Source organism: Crocodylus porosus, unplaced genomic scaffold (assembly GCF_001723895.1).
Source record: "Crocodylus porosus isolate Cpor-Errol unplaced genomic scaffold, CroPor_comp1, whole genome shotgun sequence".
Lineage (NCBI taxonomy): Eukaryota > Metazoa > Chordata > Crocodylia > Crocodylidae > Crocodylus > Crocodylus porosus.
Window position 1 is genome coordinate 150,242,703 of NW_017728906.1, and position 23,007 is coordinate 150,265,709.

A 23,007-nucleotide genomic window follows, 5' to 3' on the forward strand; every position below is an offset into this window, starting at 1 on the left:
GGCAGATGACCCTATGGAACCACAAAAAAACCAGTATATTATCACCATAGGAAATAAGGTTGCCAAAGGCAGCTTGCCCATCTGCTGCTCTCCTCCTTGCACTACCTCTAAGTAGCGCAGCTTAGTAGTTGATGCAGTGAAGCTAAAAACATAACTATCTGCTACGAAAACCACTGGTGTTCAAACTGCACAAATTTCTACAGCATCTTTTTACATTAGCAGCTTTAAAACAGTTTCTTACCATCACTTAAGATTTTAATGTCTTTTCACTAAAAAGTTAAATGCACTTATAAACACATTGCAAAATGCCTCCTCGTTACTGCAAACAAACAAATAATGAATTACATTTATTTCAAGGCACAACTAAGGTCACTAACTTCGGTACATTACAGTAAAATCTCCAGTAACCAACATGCCGGCTTGTAAGGAAAAGTGAAACCGGAAGTGCCCACTGTGGGGCCTGCGGGAGGGTCGGCAATGCCTCGGACGCGGTGGGAGAAGCAGCTGCCCGAACAGGCAAGGACGCCTGTGCGGGGCTACTCAATTGACCAAAATATTTTGTTATCCGGCATCCTCCATTCCTCAGGGATGCTGGATAACAGAGCTTTTACTGTATTTAAATTTTAAGTAGAACTGCCCATTTTCAAATGCTTAGGCCCCAGGCACACATTCTTTTAAAGACAAGACTGGATCTGATTCTCGATCCCAACAGTTGCATTTCCTTCCAGGCCACAAGTGCATGGCAGGAGGCACATTCTGAGATTAGGAATCGCAACCACACCCCTTCCATTTGCTAATGCAGGGGAAATCCTGGGATCATGATCAGCTTGCCCTTGTACTGGCAAATTGAAAGCCAGGTGCCAGAACCCCTGCATGGGAAGCTGGCAATCAGCTGGTTTTCCACCCTGGCCCTGGGACAGCCCCAGGTCCCCAGGACATACCCCCTGAAGTACCAGTTAAATAGTTGGTAAGCCCCTTAAGGAATATATTTGCTGAAATAAATTAATTTGAGTACACTTTAAAATAAACTGCAGACTGTGATAAGTACTGCCCAAAAGACAGTGAAACGGCAAAGAGTTAAAAAGTTTAAAACATTTATCCCCGAGAATGAATGTTTTATTAGTTTAAAAGCAACAAGTAATTTAGTTATAATAAAGTTTTCAGGTGCACAATGGATTTTTAGCTAAGAATTTAGCTGCTTGTACATCCGAGTACAATTCTTAGCCTGATGCTGAAGTTAACTGAAGTCATGTTTAAACAGAAAGACCACTAGATTTCATGGACCCAATTCCGTAAAAGTATGGTGTATATTTAACATAGTTAACAGGACGTAAAAGAGCTCTGCCATCACCAAGAGAGATCAGCATCTCACAGAGTTGTGCTCCAATGGCCTCATGCATACTTAAGCCAATTTCCTCCTCAAATCAACAAAGTTTGCCGAAGTGCTAGAAGTCTGACCCTAGTGAGTAAAATAGACTTCCAGTGAGAAGTTTCACTAGCCTGCTAACCCAAACAGAGAAAATGTTCACAGTATTCCTGTATTCTGCAATTTTTAAGAACTTCGATTATCTAGAGAAGCAGTGAGCTAACATTACACATGTAAAGGCCAATATGTATATGGAGTTCTAACACACAGAATACCTAGAATCTAGAACAATCAAGCCACTGCCTATTGTAACAAGTATCCTCTGGACAAACCTGGTACTACTTAAAACTCTGAATGTTTAAACTTCAAAAAACTGTGCCAATGCTCACTAATGCCCCAAGCTCCAGTGCAAGATAAGCAGATACCGACCTCTTTTTATAGAGAAGATGATGGAAAACAGAAAAGCTTAGTGACTTTCTGTAGACCAACAAATTAATATAACCCTTGGATTAGAACTCAAGTGCTTTATTTCTCTGCCACTTGTTCACTTACAAGCTCCATACCAATCACATGGTTAGTAACTCCAGTTGGGAACATTTGGCAATTAGTCTTATCACCAGGAATCTCGATTTTCCATTTGTTGCAGAAAAACATGGATTTTCTCTTTACAGGAGAAAACACGGGAAACCACAGCTTTCCCTTTGCAGGTTGGCAGACTTGCAGTCTGCAAGCAGCTGCTTGGGGTTGGGGGGAGCAGGAAGGCGGTGATCAGAAGCAGGGGGTGCCATGTGCTTATGCATGCACACACATGCACGTGACAGTCAGGGAGTGTGGTGGAGAGCAGCTCTTGCAACTCTCCACAGGTAAGTCTATGGGAGGGCATAGATGAGGCATGGGGATGCAGATACAATGCAGTGCAGGGGACGGGCATGTTCCCACCAGATCTGTGTACCCAAAGTAGCCATGGGGCTGCAGCCTAGCTGGACTGGCATGAGCCTCCACGGCCCGGCAGACAGGACCAGGTGCGGAAGAGTGGAATACGGTGGTGAGGCTCATTGCTGCCACCACTGGGACCCCAGCAACAATGCAAGGAGTAACAGACCAATGGGGGGCTGCACTGCCTTCACCTCCTCCTATCACCAGCCACTTGTGCGATGGGCCACAGCTCTATGCCACAGCTGTGGCCCAGGTGCTGCTCCTGTACTCAGTCCACCCATGCTGCTCCCCACCCCACCATTAGTGGCAGCAGGAGGAGGGGAGGGCAGCACAGTGCTCCTCCCCCCATAAGTTACTTTTCACTGGTGGCACAGGGGTCTTGGTGCTGGCAATGAATTTCACTGTGCCACTCCACCTTCCTACACCAGGCTCTACCTGCCGGGCCACAGAGGCCCCCAAGGGAAGGGCAGCAGGGTAGGGAGCCCTGAGCCCTACTGCAGGCACCCTGCATCCTCCCTCTACTCCCCACAGGCTCTGTTCCAGTTGTGTCACTGTGGGTGGGAGCGAAGGCCAGGCTCCGCATTCTTCCCTCTGCTCCGGCCCCAACTGCTGCCATGCACATGGCAGCCACGGTTCGCATGCTGCTGTGCTGGCTGTGGCTGGCACCCACAAGATGAAGAACAGGGAGAGGGTAGGATGCAATGGCCAGATCCCATAGCCCTGGCAGGTGGAGGCCCCCTCTGGCAAGGCTAGTGGGGTCAGTGGGCTGCAGGTTAGGAGTAATAGACCCTGGTGGGAACAGGGGTGCTGTGGGTTGGTGAGTTTAGGGCACCAGCAAAGATTGGGGTGGTGGGGGGAATATGTGCCAGAAGTGAGGTGAACTGGCAGGACTAGGGGGGCTGGGGCTTGGGAGCGAGGGAGAATGGCATGGGCAAGGTACAGGCATATCTAGGCTGCTCAGTGCCAGAAAACCAGGGGGAGAGGGACAGGGAGAGGGAATGATATCCACAGCTGCTCATCAGGACACAGGTCTATAAAGGCGGCAGGGGGAGCTCTGATTTTTCATGATAAAAAAACCAAAATCAAATGCCAAAGTACATAGGTATTTAGAATTTATTTTATTATACTAATTGAGGCACTGGTAGGTTTCCAAATCGTTTAAAAATATATCAATTGTAAATATATCAATAAAGCAGTGTGTTCAACTGATATATATATATCTCTCTCTCTCTATTAGGGCTGTGTGAAGCTTTGGTCACTGATTTGATTCAGCGAAGATTCGGCCCAATTCAGTGGCCGAATCTCTGAATTGAATCAGGAGACCCTTTGATCTCTCTGAATCCAATTGGAACCCTCCGAACCGATTCAGAGAGATTTGATGATTCGGACATAGACACAGCTTTAAATGTTTTTTTTCTACAAACCTCAAGGTATCAGGTGGCTCATTATTGCTGAGATGGTGGGGAAGATGGAGCATCCCCCCAGGAGCGCAGGTAGGGTCCCCAGCGCACTCAGCAGTAGACTTGGAAGTGGACCAGAAGAACTTCTGGTGCACTTCCGGGTCTGCCATGGAGCCCCCCTCCCCCCCAGCTTGGCAACTGGTGCCTCCTGGGTCTGGGGGGTTACTCAGGGAACTCCCGCAGTCGATCACTGAACCAGGGGGGCGCAGGCCCTGGACACTTGGTGGTGAACCCAGAAGTGGACCACAAGTACTTCCTGTCCACTTTTGGCTCTGCCACCAAAACCATGCAGGGGAGGCCCCACCTGTGCTCCTGTGGGATGTTTCATCTGCCCCACCATCTCAGTGTTCACGAGGTACCTAGTATCTTGAGGTATGTAGATGTGAGTGGTGTTTTATTTTAAGTGTGGAAAAGTACAGATTTGGGGCTTTTAGATCAGAGAATTTTGGAATTCTTTTTGACAGAGAAAACCAGGAAACCTGATGATCACATGCTGTCATATGTTCCCATGTCACAGTCACTGAAATACCACAGTGACAGATAGCTTCAGAATATGAAATACATGCACATTCCTTTGGAATCCAGTTTCTTAAGCATATAAATACCTTCTCTTACAGTTAACTTTGTCTCTTTAATCATGGGAAAGCCCTTCAACTTTGCCCTTTAGCCACAAACACTCTTCATAAGTTACTGTGAAATATACTCCAATGTCAAGCTTTGCAAGGAATTCATCTTCTCATGATACATGGAAAAAGTAGTTCAAATGTAAGTATATAATCTAACTTAGACAGGTACATCAGAAAACTTGCCTTATTTGTAAACTAGTTTGTAGATTTACAGTATTAAGGTAATATCACAAACAAACAAAAATCCATGAACACAAGAACAGCCATAATAAATCAGAGCAAATGTCAACATAGTTGGGAATAATCTCTTGTAGTGGACAGTACTAGATGAGACCATAAACTCAAGAAACCCCAAAATGGACAATTAAGGAGCAATCTGTTCACATCAGAAGTTTCTTTCTAAATCCAGGCATTTACTCATTATGTTATATCATGAAGCATAAAAATTTATATTCCTCCCAGAAATGTTTTATACTATCTAATGCAGCTGTCTAATCCTTTTATGAAGCCTACTAAGTTCTCAGATTGTATCTTGTGGCAATGAGTTCCAGACTTTAGTTATGTGATATAAGAAATACTTCTCTTTATTATTTATAAATTTGTTGCCTTTAAGTTTCATTTGGTGACCCCATCTATTACGTTAAAGATAAACAGGAGCATCTTATATTTCCTACTATGCATTATATACCTCTCATGTCTCCTTTTATTTGTCTCCTCTTCAAAACAGTCCAATAATCACCTCCTTGTCCTCCACTAGACACCTTCATCTTCTACTGTATCTTCTTTCAGATGGGATGACCATAATCAGGGTTTGAGATAAGACTGGACCATCAATTTATGTAATGACAAATTTTATTATCCTCTATTCCATTTTATACATTTTGTGGTTGCCACTGCACTTTGAACAATGTTTTCATTGAGCTGTCCACAATAACTGCTGTGTTTTTCTCCTGAGTACTTAAAACCCAGTAATGAGAATGAATCATTTACAGTTATTCCTTCACTCTGCATTACCTTGCACTTGTCAACAATGAGTTTTCTTCTGTCTTGCTTTTATAGGTCCATATGGAGTTCCTCCAAATATTCCCTACTCTTGATTGGGCAAATATTTTTTATATCCTTTATAAAATTGGCCATCCAAATTTCAAACTTTTCTCCAGATTCTCAATATACAAATTAATTGTAGCCCAGTCTTGGAATGAACCAGCGGGTTAGACTTTTTAACCTTCTGTCACATGGAAAATGAAACATTTATTCATTGCTTGTTCTCTTGGGCAGCTTCTAATTTTACAATTCTAAATTCTACCATTCTATTTTACCACCTTTGAACCTTAGACTGCTCAGAGTCTAAAACCTTGTTTCACATGAGGCTGCTTATATGTCAAACAAGTTTCATTAAGTCACTATTTTTGTGGAAAAGTTTCAATTCCAACAGAACACAAAAGAACAATTTTCACTTAACTGAGTTATGCTCATTTCTCCACCACATATCATGTTCCAAGAAATGCTTAAGTCTCTCACTACCTATTTTAAATTAATGCTTACTGATACAATTCTCATGTTAGTCCTGAATGCTACTCCCTCCAATCCTGAAGTATAATAGCCATTTTAATGACAGGGTGCTTATTTCTGTCAACAACTCAGCCACTTCATTCTTCAGGTTTTTCAGAACACTTGGCTGTATACCATCTGGTTGTGGTGACCTGCTGCCCTTTTTCAACTTGTTCCAGAACCTGCTCTTTTTGACACCTCACTCTGTCAATGTCTCACCATCATTACCTGAAAAGCATAGATATTTCCCCAACATCATCTGTGCTGGAGACTGATGCAGAGGAATTATTTCAATTCTTGGCAAAACCCTTATTCTTCTTAATAGCTTCTCCTACTCTCTGTTATTTCAGCAGACCCAACAATTCTCTTGCACGACTCCTATTTCTGAGACACTTTTTATTTTTTACATTTCTTTAGTTACTGCATTAACAGAATGTCATGAATGCGATATAAGATCTCAGAATTAAAAAGACCAAATTAATGTTCACTCATGAAAAAATGAATCATTTTTAATAATAGGGAAAAACACACATTCCCACTCTCTTTGTTCTCAAGAGCAGCTGAAATATTTTGATCAAATGTAAGAATATTCAAGTAAAAGACTGAAAGCCTGGAAAACTGCAGGAAGTTACGAACAACTGAAAACACAAATTAGAATGGAAACCACTATGCAACTTTAATGGTAGTAATTGTAAACAATTCCCTTTTTACCTCTCAAGCAAATTCCCACTTACATGCAGCAAGTAGGAAATAACTTAGGAAAGACTGCTATGAATACCTGCAGAAGCAAAACCCCCCTTAAAAAAAAATCTTCTAGCAGATCTGAGGATAAAGATGGTCTGAAAAGAAGTGACCCAATAATAAATGGATGAGGCAGTTGCACAACTGCAGAGAAGCCTTATCAATCTTGTCTCTATTCATTAATAATGTCAATGGAGAAGGTGAAACATTTTACTGAGGAGGAAGGGGAAATGATGGGCAAAGGGAGGAAAGGAGAGTTTTGACTATGGAAGAAAAGAGAATTTCAACTATGGAATTTGCTACAAAAGGGAGAAAAATGATGAGCTAAGGGTGCATGAATGAATAGGATAGTGAATAAACAGGCTTATGAAGAAAGGTATCCGGGATTAACAAAATGGAACTTGGGATAAGGTGCAAGTAAATGATGGGCTGGAATAAGTGTAAATAAGGCTGGGTGGTTTGTACACTTCGCTTAAGGTACAGAACTAGCAGATTTTTGCCTCAGTTGGCACATCTAAGAACATCAAAAAGCAACAGTGTATAATCAAGTAGCTGCCACGCTTCATCCCACAGGCTGCTATATTATGTAACATGTATGTTGAACTTGTAAAGAGATTTGGGAACCTGAGAGGGGAAAAACTGCCATATAATTGCAAAATCATTAAAATACTTTAACGCAATTAAAAGTTAAGAATTTTTAATAAATTTTGTATTACATTATACAAATGTTTTCTGTATTTAACATTCAATGTTAATTTAAAAGTCACCATGACCAAGTTTTTAAGACATGCTGCCTGACTGCTACTGAAGGAGTTTGGAGTTTCTGTGAACTCCAATCTTACCCTAACAGGAGAAGACGATTCCTCTGTATTTCGTTTCTGTGGCTCAGTTTCAACCTCTTGACGTTTGTTCTTCATTCTTTCCCGAAGATCCCCAGTGGGCCTTTCTGGTGACCTGCATAATGTAGAAACATAATATAGCCATTTCTATCAGATTTCTCTCTCTTTTTAAAATAATAATATTCAATTATTTTTGCAATGGATAGTTATACAAAAATCTAAGTTCTCCACCAAAGCAAAAGAATACAAGCTAATGAAATCTAGTGAGTATAATAATGCTAAACTTTAAATTTAAGAAGTTGTACTAGTTTCCAAAGAGTCAAGGAAGGCTGCTTCTAGGGGGAAAAAAATTAGTTGGCACAATACTGCTTTACTAGACCAACTAATCTTATGTAGCACATTCCTGACTAGGGACAGTACAGCTAACAAGTCAAAAGTGCAGCACTATTTCAGATCAATGTTTAAAGTCCCAGACAGGCAGTGTCCATTCATGTCTGCCTTCCCCCTAATGTAATAACCACTCATGACCCCATTACACCCTTCTTACATCTAGCCCCATCTATATTCAAAGTTGCACTGATCAAATAAAGCTGTAACTTCTGTTTAACTAGGCTAAAACCTTGTGTGGACACATTAAGAGCATCCACACATGATTCTGCATTGGCTTTAACTAAATCTAAACAAAGATTTTAAGTTATAACAAAGATTTAAGTTATACCAATGCATCAGTGAATATAAGCCAGAGCTCTGATCTGAGGTCATACTCATACAAAATTTCCAAGTTCCCATGGTCTTGGCCATACTTTTAAAAAGGTAAGCTATAGCAAATGTAGGTATCAGCAACCTTCCCACTAAGGCTTAGTCTGCACCAGAGGTGTCAAAATAAGCTGGCCCTGTGGGCTGGGTAAGGATCACTGGGCTGACCTACAGGTTAGATCAAAATCAACCCCTGCACCATGAGCACTGCCCACTGCACCAGGTTCACCTGCATGCAGCACATCAGCCCCACTCCCCAACTGCATGGGCTTGTGCTGCATGCAGGTTAGATCCGGTGCTGCACGCAGTGCCTTGCTGGGCCAGTCCTGCATGCTGGCTCCCTCCACCCAATCCAGACCAGACTGGCCCTGAAACCAGGGTGCAGGGCCAATCTAATAGGGCCCCACATGCTGCCTGTGCTCTTCTAGATAGACCCCGTTCTGCATGCAGAGCCAGGTCCAGCCCACATGCCACATGCAGAGGGAGCCCTGGAACTAGCGCATGCTGAATGCAGTGCAGGACTGGACTGGTTGCATGTACTAGACATGGCAAAAGGGGCCAGAATAGGGTATGTGCTGCATGCAATGCCCTGCATACTTGTTTGATCTGAACCCGCTCCAGAGCCAGTGCACACAGCTGGTCCGGTGCATGCACAGCATACAGCATGTACCCCAGACCAAACCTCCTCTGCCATATGCAGTACGTACCCTCAGCCCAGCCCCCAGCACCATATGCAGCATGCATGGTTGGGGAAAAGACGTGCCTCATGCAGTACAGTGGGGTCAGTCCAGAAAACCGTGGATCAGCTCCCCAAAGTGGATCCAGTCTGCCAGCTGTATGTTTGACACCTCTGGGCTACACACTTGTTATACCCATACAAATTATAACGAACAGCAGCATGGATCTTTTCACTGACAAAGTTATAGTAGTACAAACCAGCATGCACTTAGTTATACTGGGATGAAAAGGATCTTAGATCTTTAACATAATAGTAATAATATACTATATAATTAGGGACCTATCTAAATTGCAGTTTTGTGGATTTTGTGGAAACAGCAAAAAAGTGTTGTCCCCCCTGCTGGGAAATCCAGCATTGGCTATGATTTCCCACAAAACCAACCAAAAGAAAGCAGTAATGACACAGAATGAGTGAAGGTGCCCTCTGTCAATCAATGGCAAGGGGTGGGGCTGCCAGGGCCCCTCCACCAATAAGCAGCAAGAGGCAGGGCCACTGAAATGTCGACAAAAACTTAGCTCTGCGTGCCACAAGTGGGCTGCACAACACCCTTTGCCTCACCGCGACTTAGCCCCTATATACAACAAAGTATGGACAGACCACCAAGATACCACGAGATGAAAAAAAGTGTGGGATTTAACCACATTCAGCTGCTTTAGCCTGATATAAATTTAAAGCTAACCTGCAGTATTTTATCCTTAAATGAAAGAAGGCTAAAATCAGATTAGCTTCCAGTTTCCAGAGAGGAAAAGAAAGCATATGGGCAATTACTATGGATCTAAGGCACGATAAATATATGCCCCTTTCTGTCTCTCAGTAAACTTTTCCATGCGTCTTTGCCCTGAAATATTCCTCCATGGGGAAAAAACTAAACTAGTATTAGGCATCTTTACAACTGCATCCATGAGTAAGACTTCATCATAAAAGAACTGAAGCAAAATAATATGTGCTTCAGATAAGTCCTTAAAATACAAGTGCTGAAGAAGCTGCTGTTCAAAGCCTTTCAAGTCTAGACATACTATTGCAAACTTAGCTCACTACTAGGCAGAGATCCTGTGGAGCTCCTGCTAATTCCAAACCACAAATTCCAAACATTTGTTTCTTCACCACTTTCGTTCAAGCTAAATAGAAAACACTGATTAGCTACTTGAGCCCAGGAGGAGGTGGGGCATTGCCTGAGATTTGAAATAATGAAACCTCCAGTTGCTTCAGGACATTGCTTGTTTTATACTGATTAATATTGCCTTTAGAAACAGCAAGTTCGAGTATTTCCATATTTTTCATTATTGTTTTCTCCATTCTAAAATGAGTCAAACTTCTTCCTTCTGGCTATCCCACATATACAAATATTTATGCAAAAAAGGGTTTGTTCCTCATTTTAAATCTTGCTCATTTGTTTCATTTCCTTTTTTTGCAATAACTTCCAAAGTTAAAAATGTTAAATATGGTCATAAGGTTCAGTCTTAAGAGAGGTCTAAGGAGAAAAAAAGCTGTACCCTCCTTATGCCTAAATATATATTCAATTCTCAATAGAAACACACCCATAGGATGCTGTAAGTCAGAGAAAGAGTACAACTTTTTAAATATATGGTCATTTACCCATATTTCAAAACAACACTGATCAACATAGTTACCCAGCATAAGTCATCTTCAAAGCAGCCATACTTGCAGCTTTTTAATGGTTATGGTTTTGTGAAGCTATATAGCTCAATTAAGTATATTTTAGTACTGAAAAATAATTCCCTTGAAATATCAAAACTATCTCTGAAATAGCTCTGTTCATAATCCCGACCCCCAAAAATAACTTCCTTTCAGCATTACAAAAGTAGTAATTGAATATTCGTTATATGTATTTTATTTAAAAGTCAAATTTCTTCTGTTACCACCTCTCCTACACAAAAAAAGATCTTTATGGAACTGACAAATACGGAAAGCAAAAGGATTGCACATGATCTATAGATAATACTTTGGCTGCAAAACACAGGTTTAGCATTATCAACAGGAGCTTTTCCGAGAATAAGAGAGATTAGCAGAACATGTTGAAAAGGCAGCTCACATACTGTCCAGTCAAAGAAATAATACTCTACTTGGTGTTTCTAGAATATGTAACATTTCTCTAAGTTTTAGGAAAAGGTAGAGACACATTCCAAACACAATCTCTCAGTATACCAGAGGTGAGGAGGGAAACTGAAAACCAGAAGCAGCTCAGTATATTTAGGAATTATTCAAAACTTTAAGATGAGGAAAAAAGCAGGAAACAAGAAGCAGAACAAAGCATGATGGGACTGTTACTCCTTACATCTACAGGGGGAAAAAGGCACTTGATGAAATGTCAGTAACCATGTCTCTAATAAAAAAAAAGCCAACAGAGGCAGTAGAAACATGAGATGCTGAGTTCTAAACTAAGTAGCAATATGGCCAGATTGCAATTAGAAATGCATGTTGTAGTATAAGGTAGTCTTGCCTGTCTCAATGTTTATTTAAAGGGAATTCCTAAAGAAATATTTTATAGGAGACATGTTTTCTGCAAGATGCAGGAATCTTCCATATTTTAAACTTGATGTATACTACACAATTTCACCATTTCATGGTTACAGCTAAGCATTACTTCCTGCAGCATTTTAGCTCATCAAGCAGCTTGGCTTGTATTAACCAGCGCAGCATGACCACTAAGCATTCCCACCACCTTTATCTTTACACTGTAGCCTCAATCCCTGTAACATCAGGGACAGTTCCAGGGGCTTATGCTGCTGTGCATGTTTGATATCTGTCAACTGACTGACACATACAGTTGGTGCGTATATTATGATGAGATAATCATGAGATCACTATAAGAAATGCATCATTTCTCAGTTTCTTTTTAATGCTAGTTGAGCCGCTCAGAATACATGGGTTTGTATTTGTTAACATTATATTGTATTTGGTTTCTTACAATGATTTGTTTTACTTTTTGCTTCCAGTAGCCTGATTAATGCGTGATGAGCAGAGGCTCAAGGGTTCAAACAGTTGTATATAGTCACTACCAGAAAAGTCCAACAGGTGTTCCTACACCCCGATGACCCTTTATCTAAATTCTTACAAGATAACCCAAGATACAGAGGGAGGTCATTATTCTGGGCTAGCTGATGAAGCCCAGATTGTCACCCTGTTCTTATTCCCTGATCCCATGCTATGAAACATACATGATATTTGGATGCTATGGAAGTACCAAACAATTGGCTCTTCGGTATATCATGAGCAAGTAGGAAGAAAGCTAGGATTCACTTTGGGATCATGGAGGAATGTTGACATGTGTCTTCTTACTACATCCCTTTTCTGTTTTCCCACAGCAACCTCTGCCATCCCCTCCTTCCCCCCTCTCCCCCTGCCCAAGTCTCAGCCATTTGGGAGATGAGGCTGTCTACTGAGGGCCAAGGCCTTGATAATGTACAGGTAGTAATATACTGGTTTATTATTAAATCTCAATAGCAACTTAACACATGGATACTGGACCAATTCCATACTGTGTACTTCATGAACAGGTCACGATATGTGGTGTGCAAGGGGGAGATGAGAGTGTTTAAGCTCAAATACCGTTTACATGAAAAGCGTTTCTGAAGTTTAAATGAACCATCAGATGCCCTGTTTTCCTACTGTAGGAGGAAAGACTTAACTGGGAAGAGTAAGAGCAAAGCTGATGTGAAAAAAAGGCTTCTTCTAGGCAGACATGGATCTGGAGGGGGAAGGAACAGTTGACAGCTTGTGCTTTGTGCTACTAAAGCTGCTTGCAAAAGAGTCACAGGACTGCACAGAGAGGATTAACTAAACAAGTGTAACCACCACCCCTGGACTTCCCTGACACTCAAGCATTGGCAGTGGTTTGAATTGAACTGGTGCAGAAAGAAACATGTTCATGAATTGCACAGAGCTGACAATTTCCCTGGTATTTGGAACATCCAGGACACAGTTCTAACAGCCTGACAAGTGTCCCTGCCACCTAGAAGACTACTGGAGATGCTAAAATTCTTTAATGCAGAACAGACTTGTCTGTGTCTGGCCAAGAGCTACCAGCAGACATTACTACAACATACCAGCAAATACCTAGATGCCCTATATGTTCCCTTAATATACGTTCTTATCCAATTAAACAAGTTAACAGTATGCTGCACAATTTGATGTTTATTCTCTCTCATAGGAAAGTGATAAAAAATAAAGAGAGAAACCAGGATTATTAAGAGTCAGTGATAATTTTATAGCTTTACATGAGGTAGAAAAAGAAGTAAATGTAGTCAGCCATAAGCAGCAAGTTAGCTTTAAAATCACCAAGTAGGAGTATATACTGAATATCCTCCAAACACAGTATCAAGGGGAAAAATTTACTTAATGTGTAGTAAGTTCTTAAGAAACATTTGTGCATAAAACCTTTTTTCCCTTTGATTTTTGAGACATAGGACAGAACAGAGTAAGATTCTTTGTACATTGGAAAAAGCCTACAGGTAAACCTATATTTTGTATCCAAATTGCTACTACACTTCTGGAAGTTATAAAAAAAACAAGTAAGTGTAGTTTAGCTTCTTCAGATAAAAGGCAAGGAAAAAGGAAACGGAATAAGGACTAGAACCATAACCTCAGAAAGGGTTTCCTATTTGACCTTCATCAACTACCTTATCTTTTTCCTTCATCTGAAGTGAGGATATCACTGACATCACAGTACTGTTAGGTAGAATAACTACTGTTTGTAACCTGAGATCTTTGTATGAAAGGACTGAAATGAAAATTATGAAGTCATATTTTTTCTATAGCAGAAGTGATTCAGATTTATCATTACCTTTACTTTCAGTTAGTGAACAGGGAGTTATACAACTTTTAGAGAAACTTCAGTTTCTCTTCAATAGACACTTTTCAAAGACAGAATTTTAATAATGATTATAACTGACAAATAGGCAGGTTACAAAATGTATTCATTCTTCTTAAAAATATGCTTACATTTTTCAGATCTTCTCCTGTGATACAGAGGATTTGTCCATATAGAACTATAGTTCTAAAAGTACATTTTGACGTATTAGAATCTTTTCACAACTGGAAAAAGAATAGCTACCTCAGCCACCCAACAATATTGTTACTGATGAAGGCAAAAAAGGATGTGCTCTGATTTTGTAAGTACTGGCTTAAGCAGTTACAAAACAGCAGTTCGGCAGAAGACAAAGGCATACTAAAGCTGTAATGAGCCTATACAAAAATTCACATACTAAACCGCTTGTACTTCCCATTTCATGCAAGTACGGTTGAGCAAAGGACGTTAATCTGCATCCAGAACTTTTTTTTTTTAAATCTCACAGACACGCATAAAATCAGAGTAATGCCAGTGCAACTTGCCAAATTGTTGTTTTTAGAAGCTTCACAATCCCAAAGATTATTGATAAAACATACCATTAGGCACACCATAGCATTTCCAATTTTCACAGAACACATATTTGCAAAAGCTATTTTCCTATAGCACGTGAACAATTCAAAGTGAGTTCTTGATTTACCTTCTATAACTGCTGCTATAGCCTTTACCTCGTGGTGAAGGGCCATGTACGAATCTACATGTGTTCCCATAGAGGCAGTTGCCAGTCTTCAGCCAGTTACGGCACTGTGTCTAAGAGACAGACATTACTGGGTGAATTTCACACTCATTTCTGGAAAGACCACTGGTGTGCGTGTGGCAGAATACACAAATTATTCTACATTTATTTCCATTTATCTGAGATTTCCCTCTGCCAGTAATTTACTTCATAAAAACCAATGATTAGCATAAAGGTCTGGCAAAATAATAAAAATGCTATTAAACTAACCTTATTACTGCACCTCACAGAAGAGGGTACAACACAAGTTACTTAAAAATATACTAATTCATATCTTGATGAACACCTGGAGTTACGGGGCTCCCTTCATTTCCACTAACATCACCAGTGATTGGGTATTTACTAATCATGAACTACTCTACAACATTGTCTATATCCTGGAAGAGAAGATAATGGGAAAGTGAAGAAGAGAAAAAACACTTTTACAACTCACCTCTGCAGTACTTCCAGTGCTGGGTCCAAGCCTTTCAAACACACTGGGTCTTCGGGACGTGCTATCGGATATGGTCTTGGTATTTTCCACTGTGACCTTCCTTCTAATTTTTGACATTTTGTACTACTTCAACCAAAAAAAAAGCAAAACTGTAAAATCTTCAATCTGGGGCTATTGACACGAAATTCATAAAGATAAAATATTACACTATAAATTGTATGACTTGCTGCAGAGGTGATGGATAAAGAAACAAGAAAGGTCATAAATGAGTAAAATGTATCTAATTACATAAGGGATGACTTTAATGATAAATAAAACAGTTTCAAATTAGTCAACTGAACATTTAGAATTATATTTTTTCATTTTATTTTATGACCAGCTTTGGATTCCCTGCCTGCCTTTTGGAAAAAGCTCTGTTTATTCAGGAAAAAAACCAAAACGCAAAAAGCAGTTTTCTCTGATCACATGTTTTTGGGCATCAGCTTTGGGATTTCAAGTATAAAACACCACTCTATGGTATTTACCCACTGCCTCAAAACTGGTTTGACTGGTAACATTGGCTCTTAGTTTTAGAAGCCAGGGGTGCTTATAAATGTGCAGCGAGGATTCTCCCTGCACTGCAATTACAGCATGTCAGAGCAGACTCCAGCATCCCCATGCTGAAAAATGGCGATGGGGGCACCATTTTTCAGTGTGGGAATGTTGGTGCACGTGACCCTCCAGGTGCTTTAATTAGAGCAGCTCTTCAAGCCACCATAATTAAAGTGCCTCCCCAATGCCCACTCCCAGAGCACATTTATAAACAGCCTTAGGTTTCTGAAAGGGAACTCCTATTTCTCCCTTCACTGTTAAAGGCAGCCCACTGGAAGCCACCTCCTTTGCCCCGTATTCTCCTCCCTCTCACTTTTCTGTCCCTACCAATCATTGTTGTGCATATTGTTCATTGTAATACTGTCTACAACTGTTGAGTTTTTAAAGAATGAAAGATGGCATTTATAACGAGCTCACTCCTAGCATTAATTGAATACTTTTTACAAACAGATACAGCATAAGCCCAACAAATGAGGGAATTACAAACTGTCTTACCTGGGAGAAGAAGGGGCCTTTTAAATAGAGTATCAAAGGGGAAAAGAGAATATCACGCAGGAAACAGAGGTTGCAAAGGGAGCAGAATGGACCCCAAAAATTAATGTCCATTGTTTCAAGCACTATTAATCTATACCAATAAAAAAAAAAAATCAATTCAAGAAGCCAGTCTGTATCTGAGAAGTCCACTGCTACTTAAAAAAAATGGCTATATCGACCAAAAATGTCACCTGTAATCTGTATTTTAAATATAGCTCTGATACTTTCACTTCTTTGCTGCAGTGGAAGTTCACTGTCCAATTCTCACAGTTATCTAAATGTATCCATTTCCTCACAGGTCTGACTTCAGAACAAAGGTCTCTCTAAAGAAAACAATTCATGTAAGTCCTTAAGTGCTTTAACTCTTTTACAACTTCAGGGGGGAAAAAAAAGGTTAAGATCTTTATCGTTGAAGTCTTCCTACCCCCAAAGATGGCTTATCCATATTCTTGATCACCTGAAAAAATCTATTTCCCAAGTAACTTTCAGACAACCAAATTTATATTGGGCAACAATCTTTCTTACCCTCCGGGAAGGAAGAAGTTAACCATTTAATATTCATTAAATAGGGGTTTAATAGAGATTATAAGCAATGGTCAACATATATTAGTTCTGGAGGATGAAATAGGCAGTAGAATAGTTAAATTTGCCACTAAGAAGTTATTTGGATTAGTAAAAACTGTAGAGAAGTTAGAAAATCAAGAAAGATCTACTCAAGTTAGAAGATTAAAGTTATACAACAGTCGATGAAATGTAAATAAATGTAATGTAATGCACACCAGAAGAAATTATGTTGATTATTAGATACGCAATGAGTTCAAATTAGTCCAGCCTTCTGAGAAAAATTACGAGTTATTGTGGACAGCTCAATGTGCAGCAGTGGTTATAAAGATTAACAAGATAAATAATTGAAGTAAGAAGATGAAATAACATAAAATCTAGCCTAGCTCAATTCCTTCCAAGTCAGGTCATTCCCTAAAGTAAATCCCATGTTTCATCCATACTAAGGTATCATGCAATTACATCCTTGATCAGGGCTACAAAACATATTAAAATGATAAAGCATAGATTAATAGGACATATCAAATATTTACTTTAACAGGCTTCATTAAAAAAAAGACATCTGAAACAGGAAAGGTTACAAGAACAGCACTGATTATGGCATGGGAAAGGGGTTTCAACATATGAGGTGAGTAAAATGAGATTTAGTGCAAAAGTAGTACAGTAACATGACAGAAGTATACATCATGATGTAAGGTATAAAAGGAGTCCCCATTCATCTTTCCTTGTAATAAGAATGGCCCTTTATTTTCAATGAAACAAAGGCAACAAATTTGATTTTTAAAACTATACTTCACAGAGCAATTATTACATTTTTGGAATTCACTGCCACAGAAAATTAAAGTGTTGAACAGATTTTAGAAAGGGTAATTATTTTATAAGATGGTGGTAATAATAGTGCAGTTATGAATTAATAAGTACTTTCATTCTAACTCCCTGTTAGGAGCTTAAAACCTTTCAACTTACATTTTGGCCTATAATTTCTTTGTAGTCTGAGCCAAAAGAGTTTTTAAAAGATTCTATGCAGCCACTTTTTTCTTTTGTTTTCTGGTTGTTGTCACACTAAAGATTTTTTGTTTGCTTTTTAAACATGTTTAGTGTGCACTCATTCAGATGACCCAAGATCAGCGCCATTCTTAAATTCTGACATGCATCTAACTCTCAATGTGCTTTAGTAACCGGAAAAAAGTTTGACAAGAAACTATAGAGAAAGTGAAAACAGCAGGATATGACTGCATGGCATACTATTTTCCATATCCATTGAAGTACATACGAAGGTAACAATCCTGGAATTAGATTTTCACGGTTAGACTTCTTGGGGGAGGGGTGGGGTGGGGAAACAGTGTTCACCTATTTGAAGCTTATTGCAAGATCAGGGCCCAGTTACAATTCTCTAGTTAGAAGCAAGTACATCTTAACATCCATATGTAAAAAACACACAGTTATAAAACTGAAAGAAATCTGAATGCACAATACATTTTTCACTTATTGATTACTACGTATACTGTTACAAACCTGTAGCTGAGATTTAAAATGAAAAAATAAAAGTTGTTTTTATATTTAGGTTATGGCAAGTGTGAAATGCCCTCCCCCCACCCTTTTTTTACATAAACTTCAAGGCAGGCAGGCAGAAGGGAAGGGAAGGTTTTTTTCTGACATACTCAGCCAACAATTTAACAAAACAGTCAAAAGCAAATGAAACACGAAATCCCCCCCAAAATTTCCAAGTTACTTTCATTCTCTCTCGTTTTCTCTTACAGTACTCCTAGCCCCACTGACCATAATCCAAAAATCAATCCTCCACTGACCACCAGCACAGTTCATTCTTTCTGTCAAATTCACACATCCTGCTAATGAAGTCTATTTCCAGATCTCCTTCCTATCGAGTGTCTGAAGCATTCAATAGTTTCCGTAACTGGGAACTAATTTTTTAAATACTATAATTAGAAGGCAACATACTTTGGTCATGTGACATAACTTAGTAACTAAATATTCTCTATTACTATCACCTGAAAACTCATGAAAACAGGGAAAGAAATCATCCAACTTTATACTGACCTTAGAGATTTATTCTACGTAACATACAAAATATTATTTTCCATGTAAATATAAGCCAAGGGAATGATTAAGATAAATCCGGAATATATTACAAGTTCTCCATACCACACAGCCCCAGTAAGCCATGCAACCTGTTTTGAGAAGACAAAAATCAAGATTTTTTTTTCTAAAGTAATGGCTGAATGCAGGCCTGCAACAGGGACACTATGCACTCTTCACTTATCACTCACTCTTTTGTTGCAGGTATCTTTAACCCTGTCACAGTCACCAACAAATTGGCAGAAGCTTTTGGCTGACACTGAAGAGTAGACTCTTTCCCTCTTGAATGCCCACCATTGAATCAATCCCCAACAGCCATTCTAGCATGCCAGTACCTCCACCCAAGTGCAGAAACCATCTCCTTCACTTAGAACATGCACACCAATTTTGAAGGGGTAATTTTTTGGAGAAAGGTGTATATGGTATGCAGTTCAATATAGTACTACTGACATCATTGCACCTTATTTTAAAGACCTTCCTACTTATCATCCTGGGGGACAAGTCATTTTTAGCATTTTTTTTTCCGAGAGAAAATAGCAATCATCGTTTAGCAGATCCTATTAATTTCATTGGTATTAAGTTATTAAAGAGACTGTACCTCAGCATGTTACTTCTCTTCATGAATGCACACTTGAACACTATACCCAGTGAGACTCACTTAAATAACAGCAACTGCTGTATATTGATACAGACTTACAAAATAAAAGGACAATATAAATGTACTCTGATACTTTGGTTGTAAGCTTACACCTTTAGGTCAAATGCTCCCAATGTTTACATTTTTAAAAAAGAAAACAAACAAAAAGCCCTAAAAGAAATGTTCCCATAAAGCATTTAAATTTCCACTGATCTGCTTTTAGAAAACAGAAAACCATAACTCAAAGGTGTCAAAGATACCTGTAGAGCCCTATCATATGGCCCACTGTGCTGCCTGTGGTCTTGCACCCACATACTGGATGCAGCATGTGCTTGTCCCAGCCCTGCTCACTGCATGTAGCTCATGGAGCCCACATGGGGCAGGATGGTGCATGAGCTGTATGCAGCACACAGGGCCAGACTGGAGCATTTGCTGCATGCAGTATCCACACCAGACCAGGCCTGTGTACTGGATCCAAGGCCAGCCCAGTTCGGTAAGGATATTTCTGGACAGTATATTTTTTTTTGACCAACTGCATGTTGGGATAGACTTAGACAAGCTTTTGAATGGAGTGTATTATTCTTCAGGGAGAAGGTCCCTGAAGAACGTACTGCATTAAAAAAATTGTCTAAATCTATCCCAACATGAAGTTGGTCCAAAAAAAAGATCCTATTTTTCAACATTTGCTGGATCCAGCCTGCAGGGCCAGCTCAGTGCAGGCATCACATGCAGTGCATACCGTAGATCAGTCCAACATGGGCCCAGGTGCAGCATGTGCTGCATACAGTGCAGTGCTGGGAGCTAGTACATCTGCTGCAGGGAGCATGCAGGGCTGGTCCACAGAAGCACCAGGCTGGGCCTTCAGGCTAGATACAGCTTTTTTCATGTTGGGATAGACTTAGACAAGCTTTCAGATGGAAGTGAATTCTCCTTCAGGGACCTTCTCCCTACATTCAAAAACTTGTCTAAGTCTATCCCAACATGCATCTGGTCCAAAAAAATATACCATCCAGAAACATCCTTGCCTCGTGCACATCTCCCGGAGAAGTATGGCTACAACATCATTCCAGTGCTACTGAAATATATGATAAAGTTTTAAAAAATATTCAGCTGTCACTAATAGGAACAGACAGTGTCTAAGTATATCTCTTGCTACACTATCCAAGTTATCTAGAAACAATTAAAAGCACTTGCCTTTAAAATGATATAGTACCCTTTTAAAAAACAAGTCCTTTTTCAATCAACACCATAACATTTCCATACCACAACACTGGAAAATAAAGTCACCTTCAACTTTAAAAAACCTCTTCTCTCCATCACAATGCTAAAAAGTGGTAAATGTTATATATTCCTAGACATAAAGCTACCTTGAAAATGCCTAACATCCAAAATACTGATTCCTATGTAAAAATAAACCCAATCTAGCAGTACCAATGACAAACCCTGTACCTGGCAGGACACAGAAACAATTATTCAGAATGTGTATTTCTCAGAATTGTTAGTGCCATATTATGATTATACCTCCTCCTTTAGTTAGGCTCACCTCCTTTATTCCTTTTATCATCTTTATTCATGCCTGATCTTTATACAGGTATACATGACGTATGGTCTGTACACAGGTACATATCAGGAATGGCAAGTGCTTCCTAAAAGAACTTTTGCAAGAGTAAGCCATGAGTGACCAGCTCTTTCTAGAAGGCTGAAGTGAAAGCCCTACTATTACAGTACAGATGCTGTCCACTTTACCATTTTGCCCTGAAAGATGCTCCTCACATCTCCACTTGAAAAACCTGTTCTTCCAAGACAACGTCTTTTGGTCTAACAGACAGCTTCCATTGGGCCCTGGCCACCTAATGAAGTGAGCTTCAGCCCACAAAAGCTTGTCTGTAGATACAGCACAAGCTTTCATAGATTGAAGCTCTAGTCATACAGATCTATATCTAGGCAGATATAAATATACTCAGATATAGCACAAGCTGTCATGTGTTATACGCACATTATAGAGGCACAAATATACTATATACATACCTATATAATATGTGGAACAAAGAAAAATATATCTATAAGTAGATATGCATATGAATGTATATTACACACACGGACACACAGTGGCCAGAGCTACTACCCCCACCAGCCCGCTGCACTCACCTGCTGTGTGTGTGTCTACACATGTGTGCATCTACTAGGGTTACCATACATCTGGGTTTTCCCAACCATCCTCTTTTTAGATCCTCTGACCTCAGTCTGGGCGGTTGATCAAAATACAAACAAATGTCGGAGATTTTGGTCTGCTCCTGACTTGCCCTAGGAAGGAGCTGCTTGGGGTTGGGCAACTGGAGGCAGGGTACACATACATATGGCTGGTATGTAGCCAGTCAAGGAGTGGGAGCAGTTCAAGACTGGATGCAAGAGCTGTGTGTGCATGTGCATTCATATGTGTGCATGTGCCTGGTGGAGCAGAGCTGCAGCAGGGCGGGGGAGGTGCATGCCCCGCCCCATGTTCCTCCAGCAGGGAAGGGGGAAAGGGAAGAGGGCAGGCAGGGAGCAGCGGGGAGCTGCTGGCCCAAGGACTGGTACCTGTGTGTGGGAAGGGCCAGCAGGGGGGCGGGGCAGCAGAATGGGCAGGGCACTACCATATCACTGCCCCCCCCCAGTCATGTACCCCACCCTTCCTCACACCACAGGCACCCTCTTTTTTTGAAACTGGAAATATGGTGACCCTAACGTATGTGTGTGTCTATATGTGTATGTGTGTGTAACACCTACCTACCTACCTACTTCGGTCGGTCTGAGGCGCCTGCTACCCTGCCCCCACCCCACAGAAGCCTGTCCTTGCAACAAGGGACGGCAGGATAGCAGCGCTGGGCCGGAGCCAGGGCCCGACCCCCGAGAAGGAAGCGACCCCACCTCCCCCGCACAGCCCGCCCCGCCCTGTTCCGCGCTTGCGCACTGCCCCCGCGCAGGAGGGAGCCCGAGTCCCCCGCCGGGCCGCCGCACTCACCTGCTCCTTCCGCTGCCGGCCCGCTCCGCGTCGCCTCCTCCGCCGCCGCCCGGGGCGGAGCGGGTGGGAGGGGGCGAGGGGGGAGTCCGTCCTCCCGGGCCTGCGCGCGGAGCCACACGAGGAGGAAAGAGCAGGAGCGCAACGCGCTCCGCCAAGCCCCACGGCGTTGCGCGGACCGCGGGGGCTGCCGGGAAACGCGGCGCCGCAGCCGGCCGGGCCCGGCGGCCCCTGCGCCCGCCTTCGGTGACGTCAGAGGTGGCTGCCCGAAGCCGCCGCGGCGCCATGATGGTGAGGGGCACGGGCACTTCCGGCCGGGGACGTGCGCTAGGGGGAGAGGTGCGGTGGCGCTAGGCTGAGTGCAGGCCTTCGTCCTTCCCCGTACTGCCCAGAAAACCCAGGCTGGCGAGCGTGGTGGTCGAGCGCCGCCTGCCCTTCGCCACGGCCTCCCTTCTGCTGGAGGATGCGTCTCTTCAGTGGGTTCCCTGGACTGTGTCCCTGCCACCTGCGGTCCAACGAGCCGGAAAGGGCGAGCGGCA

At 41.4% G+C, this 23,007-nt stretch overlaps 1 protein-coding gene across 7 annotated transcripts in view; it reads right to left on the reverse strand.

Moving 5' to 3' along the window:
* The window catches only part of ZC3H13 (zinc finger CCCH-type containing 13), a 68,202-nt gene extending 45,432 nt beyond the window's left edge, over positions 1–22,770 (reverse strand). For 3 of the 7 annotated variants that reach the window (XM_019529913.1, XM_019529910.1, XM_019529907.1), the window contains exons 1-3: positions 15,051–15,173; positions 14,522–14,631; positions 7,523–7,634 (exon numbers count right to left, since the gene is read on the reverse strand). In XM_019529913.1, coding sequence (XP_019385458.1) covers positions 7,523–7,634; positions 14,522–14,631; positions 15,051–15,167 — 339 coding nt within the window. In that variant the 5' untranslated portion in view covers positions 15,168–15,173. Of the gene's footprint in view, positions 1–7,522; positions 7,635–14,521; positions 14,634–15,050; positions 15,177–22,471 lie in introns of those variants that run through there. The other 4 variants (XM_019529908.1, XM_019529909.1, XM_019529914.1 and 1 more) reach the window with 4 other exon arrangements.
* Positions 22,771–23,007: the final 237 nt, after the last annotated feature.